Below are 7,937 nucleotides of genomic sequence, written 5' to 3' on the forward strand. Positions count from 1 at the left end.
AACATAGAAAAGCCCAGGCCCAAGAGAAGATAACTCATCTGGATCAACTGCCGAGGTAATCCGAGGAACAAATTCATCCTGAGATTTGACAAACTAACCAAGAAGAAATCAATGGATTCACCAAGGACGTAACTTCGGTTCCTGTTCTTGAGGAATGCGAAAAAGATGACGCAAAACCCAACATAACAATCACATCTGCATTAATTAGGTGTTCTTGCTTAATGTCAACTGCATTAAATGTTGAATGATTGGCTTGAACAGTAAAGACACCCTAAAAGTTTCTCTTCATAATAAAAAACGGCGAGAGGGGTGTTTGATGGGATAAGTATCTCCTTAAATCCAATTAAGAGATACACAGCTGGAGAAGAAGAAGGAGGAGAAGATAAAAGGAGGGGATAGCCAACAAGAATGGGGATCATGAAAATAAGAAAAGGAAAGTTAGAGAGAGAAAGAGCTTGTAGTTTGTCTTTGATACACATTGTACCCGGGAATCAGTACTTATAAATCAAATAGTCTTAATCTTCCATCTCTGTCCTTCAATTGTTTGTTTAATCTTCCTATTATGGATTTCTTTTACCCTTCCTTATAAATTAATTGTATTGATCTAGAGCTTTAGTTTTCTTTGAATTTTTTATCTCCACAAAAACTATAAAGTTTAATAATTATAGATTTTAAAATATAATTTCCTCCTTTTTATTTAAAAAGTGATCACGTTATTCTAAGGTGGCAAAGTAAACCAATTTTATTAACGGAATTAATTGAAACTCGCTTAAATAATTTGAAAATAGTTGCATTTCTAGAAAATAACTGCTACTAAAATTAGGTCATTTTCATAGAAAAGTTATTCATGAAACAATACTCTCATTTCACATAAATGATACAGTAAGTCTTTATCATTAATGTCTTTTTTTTTTTTTGTTGAGAAGAATCATTAATTACTTAATTTAATTAACAGAAGCTTTCAGAGTACCAAATAATTACACATTTTCATATATTGTCTAAATTGCGGCCTTTGGCTTTGATCAGAAGACGTTTTGGATGGGGTTCAAAGTTGCTTCAGCCAATCCAATTTTAACAAAGTACAAGACTCCAGATTCTCAAAAAAATAAAAAAGTCCAATACTCCAGCATCACCTGACCCAACTATTGTTGACAATCTTCTTAAAAAAAAACTGTTGTTGACAACATTTTAGCCCGATTTGGCCCGGCTAATTTGTTTGTCGTTTGCCGCATCACAAAGGATTGTAAAAATAATATAATTCTTTTTGAGAGAAATATATTAAATAATATACTAGAGACTTTTTAATTAAACGGCCTTGTTGGAGAGTGGGGGATAAGGTTGGCTTAGATGTTAGGTATATGGACCATGGATTTTTCTCAATGTAATAGAGAAAAAAGTGATCAAATGATTTAACAAAGAGACAACGAAGAAAATAGTCAGAATTCACCTACCATAAAGCCCTAAACCCATAAAGAAAACAAGATTATAAGAACCTCAGGCAACTTCTCTACAAATTTTCACTGCTGGACTGATTAATTAGCAAAATCGTTTCTGTGATGTAGGTCCACTAACTAACAATGAGATTAGCCCTGTTGGAAGAAATTTTCAAAGTTGAAAGCATTGCATGCCCATTGCGTAACGATGATACAAAAGCAGTAGAGCTTTTTTATATATTACCCCATAACTAAAATTGCATGGATATTTGGTTGCTCCACAAGTATAAATGGCTTGTGGGGTGTGGGAAGTAAGGGCCGGAGTTCAAGTTTCCAAAGGGAGTTTCATATACACTTAGATTATATTAGAGTAGAAATTTTATCTTGTATAAAAAAGAAAAAAAAAAAAAGAATTGCATGGACATTTCCTCCACGGACAATTCCATTCTATGAACTAAAAAAATATTTTTTTTATGATATATGTTTGGGAGTCGCTTATTTATCTTTCTGAGTTTTATATTTTGTTGAAATTTCTGTAAAAAAAGATAGATGAAAAGCAAAATAAGTTGATATTTTTTTTTGCTGAAAGCTCCCCCCCCCCCCCCCCCAAAAAAAAAACTTTGATATGCAAATTGGCTTACAAATGAGAAACTAACAATATTGAATAATAATAATAACACCAAAAAACAAAAATTTGTTTTGAACTTAATTTGCTATCTATTTGTTTTATACCATACATCAAGAAGATAAATATTTCAACAGGTTCATCAACTAGATTCACCAACAAAAAAAAAAAAAAAGATATTGAAAGTAATTACAATAATATTAACAAACCAAGTAGTATAAATGTATAATGTGCTAGTTCTAAATATCGATTCTATGACTTTGTTATGAATTACTTTTATCTCAAGTTTATCTGAAGAAAAAATCATGTGTCAGTAATAACCTCTTTTTCTATTTTCATACATCTCATTTAATTTGTGTCGTATCTACAAATTAAATCATTCCCAATATAACTTGGCATATGTCTCAATATTCAACATCTATTTTTCCAAACACCAAAAGTCCTCTCAATGACAAAATGAAGTGATGAGTAGACATAATTTAGTATCCGTTTGGATTGCGATGAAAATCTTTTGCGTTTGCGTTTTACATTTTCAGATGTGGGACCACGGCTACAGTGTAGGAAGAGAAAAGTGTTTTCAGCTGTGTTGGGCGTTTTTCAATGGGTTTTATGCACTGTTTACGAGACCCATAAGTACTTTATTCAGCAAAAAAAACAAACTTTAAACTAGGTCTCACTATACTATTCACATATTTAAAAATTATTTTGCTACAGTATTTTCAGTTTTTAGAAATAAGCGGTATTCAAATAAACCCTTAGTTATATTTTAATACTTGGTAAATGGCTTACAAATAAGAAAAAAAAAAATCAAATATTGAAGCATAAAAATTTAAGAACAATATATAAAAAATAAAAGGAAGGCGAGCTTGCTTGATAATAATAATAATAGCATACAAATAATCTTTATAATGATTTTTTAATGTTGAAAATAGAAATGACATTTTAAGAGAGTTGACGGAAATTTTTTTTTATGGTAATGGATGGAAACTAAAGTGATACATTATCAAAGTGACCATTTTTAAATTTAGTGGGTGAAAATGACAATCATTCAAAATTATATGGTGTGAAGGGAATTTAATTTGGTCAATATTTTTTTGTCATGTACGATGATTATTAGAAAATTTTCATGTTGTATACGTGTCTCTACTGTGTTTTACTTCTTGTACTTTGGTTGTAAGTGTTCACCAACTCAGCAAGTGCACGTTTGGATAATGCTGAAAACTAAAAGTTTTCACCGTTCATTATTTTTAGTGGGTCCTGTACATTATTTAAAAAACCTACAAGTATTTTTTTAGCAAAAATAATTTTAAAACTAGATTCCACGACATTATTAATATATTTAAAAATTATTTTACTACAGTATTTTCAGTTTTCAATTTTTAGTAATAAGCAGTGTCTAATTTAGTGGGTCCCGTATACTATTTATGAGACCTACAAGTATTTTTTTAACAAAAATAATTTTAAAACTGGATTTCACGGCACTATTAACACATTTAAAAATTATTTTACTATAGTATATTCAGTTTTCAATTTTTAATTTTTAGTAATAAGCAATATATTATTGAAAACTACTCATATAGTTGTTTTCTTTTCTTTTTTCTTTTTTTTGTTTTAAAGAAAAATTCATACAATTGTTAAAGCAATAAAGGGGGTGTTTGGTTTGTGTTTTTAAACAACCATTTTCAGTTTTTAAACAACATTTCACGCATTTTTTCACCCACACGTATTTTCACAAATATTTTCAAATAACAATTTTCAGTTTTTAAACACATGTACCAAACAGGCCCAAAATTTCTTTATAAAAAATTAAAGGAAAAAAGAGAGTAAAAAGTAGCTACTATTCATGGAGGCCGGAGGGTCACATGGGAGTTGGGACCCGCAACTAATGAAATTTTGGGACAAGACACTACCTCAAAGGCTCAAACGTGAAACATGAAAATCAAATAAGCTGCTATTTTTTTTGCGGGGCTTTTACCTGGAGGTCAAAAACAATAGCTAAAAAGAAAAAAAAAAACCCAGCTACACTATACTCTCAGATTACTTTTATTTTGCTGAATATAATCTCAGATAACTATCGGTATACAATTTATACTGGTAAAATATATAAATAAAAATAGTTAAGATATAGTCAAGAATAGATTAACTTAAAAGATTAATCTTGTTTAAGTACGTAATGTGTTATCAATTCCAAGAGGCAACTCAAAGAAGGCAAAAATTGATGATTTCAATAGCTCTTCAATTGATCGAACAAGTGTCATCGCTAGCCTCTCAATAATCCATTGACAACAACTCAATTTATCAAGAATTGTGAAACTTGAAATCTAATATGTTTTAAAAAGTTGATTTTTCCTTGGTTTGTGTGTCATACATGCAAATACATATAAGACGCTTTAATGTATTACTATATTAGAGGTCTAGAGAGCTTGTTTTGTGTAATACAAAAGAGAAAATCTAAACCTAAAAATCAACTCGTGAGTCCATAGAGTAAATAAAATTATCATCTAAGGTGTTGTTGATGTCATAGTGCAGATCAATAGTAGTTGAAGCTGCAAAGTCATCCCAAACTCCCAGTGTCTTGCTGCGGAAATAAAATTTTAAAGGTGATCATTGGAGTCACGGATATAGTTCTTGAAAGGTATTCAAAATAAAAGAGTCCAAGCAGCTGGGAGTTAATTCACTTAATTGTGGTCGTATCAGAAAGTCATCTACTAGATATAGAGATTAGGGATAAGGGTCTATTTCAAATCGTGAACTTTAATTTTATTTATTTATTGAATTCCTTTTGGAATTGTGGAAATCCTGTAATGATTTTTCCTTTTGGAGCTTCTCCATCAGTTTCCACTTCATCACTATATCTTTTTTCTTTCTTTTTTTTACTTTATTATTTATTACTTTACGTCTGGTGATATGCTGGCCTGTGGTGATTAACTTGTGGTGAGAATATTGTTTGTTTCATAATTGGTTAATTCCTAATTGGCTTAACTTACTTTATTTGCCCCCTAATAAATTAAAGATTCAAAACATATGATCTTTTTCAAATCTAAATATAAAAAATTTAAACAAAAATTTGATCATTTAACAGTTAAAAAAACTAATTTATTATCTTAAAAGTATTAAAAATATTTCCAAAGCTTTTAAAAAGTAGGGTAAAATATAATTTTGGTCCCTAAGCTTTATTAAAGATTTGTTTTTCGTCCCTAAACTTTAAAAAGTTCTTTTTTCATCCTTACACTTTTTAAAGAGTTTTTTGAATAGTATAGAGACAAAAATAAGGATGAAAAAAAGAACTTTTTCAATAGTTTAAGAATGAAAAACAAACTTTTAGTAACGTTTAAGAACATAAATAAAACATTTTCAATAGTTTAGAGAAGAACTATGAACTTTTCAATAATTTAGGGATGAAAAATGAACTTCTTAAAATTTAGGGATGAAAAACAAATTTTTGATAAAGTTTAGGGACCAAAATAATATTTTACCCTAAAAAGTATTTATGTCCTACCTTCTTTTATAAGAAATTAATAGCATATAAATTTTCATCATGTCCCCATTAATTTTCATTTCTAGTTGTTAAATTCAAGTTTATGACCAAAGAAAGAAAATCTTAAAAAGGATGTTGTGGACTTGTAGTATGGAATATCTATTAAAAGGGTATTCTAGTTTGAGAAAATTAGATTTTATCTCCCTAACTCGAAAATCTAAGATTCAGTTTATTAGGGAGTATAGTATACCCTTTTTTAAAATATTTTATTGCTATATATATATATATATTTTTTTTTTTTTTACCTCCTCTTGACTAATTACAGGGAAAAAAAGAGAGAGTAGATTTTCAATAGTGGAATGGACCATTGAATAAAGAGGGCTTATTTGTTAGTAGGAAGATGAATACCACTATAAAGCAAATTTTCTTAAGAAGAAAGCCTATTCTAGTGGGGTTATCTCTTTTCTCCTTCCGTAATTATCTCATAAATTAGATACATTGAAGATAGTCTGTTTTGATAAAGGGTTATCTCTTTTTTTATTCCATAATTATCTTTATGCATCAGATGCTTCAGATACACTCTCCTGTATTTGATTTGAACGCACATAAAGAATGCAAATAATTGAAATGATTTTGGGCTAAACAACAAGCATGCATTCTCTTGTATTTGATTTGAATGCACATAATGAATGCACATAATTGAGATGATTTTGGGCTAAACAATAAGCATGCCCTCTGTTTTTACTTCTTTTTTTCTTCTTCTCATTTTAAGGAAACAATCAAACCAAAGAGGAAAATTAATAAGCATGCCCTAATGCCACGCAGGCCACGCATTCCTCATGGAATAATTAACAAACACCGTTTGTGTCAGTGTCACCTTCTCAAATGGATCTAAAATCACCTAACAAAAAGAGCATAATGGGGACATCGGACCCTTCAAATAATCCTCAGTGTACACAAATTTATTTGACAAAAACAAAAACAAAAATTACTAACATGGTAACAAAATATTAAAAAAAAAAAAAAAAAAGTCTAACAAAGATGACAGATTTACAGTTTAGTGCTGGAGGCACGCAAACACATACGATAACAATAGTACAGCGGGACCTCGACACGTGTAGGCCACGTGTAGTGATTCCAAGCAACCCCCGGTCACGCACTGTGCTCACGCTTCCCAACCCACTGTTTGACCTGTTACACACACCTAATATGACAACGAATAACTTCTCAAAAAAAAATATATATATGACAACAAATAAGACATATAACGACGACGTTTATGATGTCTGCTTCTTCAACTTCGATTGCTACTATTTTTTTTTTCTTCTCCTTTATTCTATTTAGCTTTCGGTCCACAGTCGATACCAAAAACGTTGCCAATGCAATTACGGTAATAGTAACGAGCTGGCACCTTCACTGGCCCAACCTTGGTTTGTCACTATACTCACTATCATAATACGACTAGTCTTGGGTATCTCTTTTGGAAGATTCAGAAACCATATTTTGAATCCTTTGCTTTGTCTCCATTTCAGATGCTGATCTATCTTCCCTCCTCTTTGTGTAGGCCTCGAAGAATTCCTTGTTCTCCTTCTCCAATTCCTTCCACACTTTTTTGTACACAATCAAAAAGATAAAAACATTTTTTTTTAGATTTCAACAAATATATATATATATATATATATATGCAAGGGGTACTATATATGTGTACATGTATAAAAAAGGTGATTGACCTGTGGAGGTAATGACTGGTTTGATATTTGCATGCTTAGAGAGGGCTTCCATGCACTCTTCCTTGCTCATGTTAAATATGATACACTCTTCGATCAGGTGGTGCACCTGCGTCAACTCAAAGTATTAATAATCTCCATGAATATAATTAGAACTACAAGACTCTTAGCTCTAATTTTTGAATCAGAGATACAGTAAAGGGTTAATAGAAACTTACCATGCGTATATATGAAGCTGAGTCTCCCATGATCTTATGGTATATCTCTGATATACTTCTATAAATATATGAGACCAAGAGAAATGGAAGCAAATTCTAGATGATTTCTTGCAAAAGAATTAAAAGGTAGAAGAAAAAGAACGATCTGGAAAGTTAGGTTGATAAGACATCAAAGAAAAGAGGAAGCTAGAAGAGAGAGAGAGAAAGAGAGCAATTTTTTAATGATCTAGAAGGGAAAATGGTTGAATTTATAAAGAGAGTATGGTTTCAAAATGGTAGGTTAAAATAGATTATTATATAATAATAAAAAAAGGGCACAGGGGTGTATGATGTAATGGGCAACTGGTGGGTCCAAAGTCCCACGTGGGAGAAGGAAGACGATTGGTGGAGAGGGGATTAGAGGAGATTTTATAAGCAGCCCTTATTTGTCTCTTACGTGGCCACTAGGCCAGTGTC

At 30.9% G+C, this 7,937-nt stretch overlaps 1 protein-coding gene across 1 annotated transcript; it reads right to left on the reverse strand.

Annotated features, from left to right (window-relative positions):
* Nucleotides 1-6,849: 6,849 nt before the first annotated feature.
* Nucleotides 6,850-7,720, reverse strand: LOC115953885. The gene is made up of 3 exons (XM_031071707.1): nucleotides 7,482-7,720; nucleotides 7,267-7,372; nucleotides 6,850-7,143 (listed from the first exon to the last, which is right to left on the reverse strand). Exons 1-3 carry the CDS (start codon nucleotides 7,509-7,511, stop codon nucleotides 6,998-7,000), a joined length of 282 nt encoding a protein of 93 aa, XP_030927567.1. The 5' UTR covers nucleotides 7,512-7,720; the 3' UTR covers nucleotides 6,850-6,997.
* Nucleotides 7,721-7,937: the final 217 nt, after the last annotated feature.

The sequence above is a fragment of the Quercus lobata genome, chromosome 7 (assembly GCF_001633185.2).
Source record: "Quercus lobata isolate SW786 chromosome 7, ValleyOak3.0 Primary Assembly, whole genome shotgun sequence".
Taxonomy (NCBI): Eukaryota; Viridiplantae; Streptophyta; class Magnoliopsida; order Fagales; family Fagaceae; genus Quercus; species Quercus lobata.

Coding starts and splice junctions, on each gene's coding strand:
- LOC115953885 (XM_031071707.1), bottom strand. CDS start 7,511: ATGGGAGACTCAGCTTCATATATACGCATG. Junction 7,373..7,481: donor CAGCTTCATATATACGCATG/GTAAGTTTCTAT, acceptor GAGTTGACGCAG/GTGCACCACCTGATCGAAGA. Junction 7,144..7,266: donor ACCAGTCATTACCTCCACAG/GTCAATCACCTT, acceptor TGTACAAAAAAG/TGTGGAAGGAATTGGAGAAG.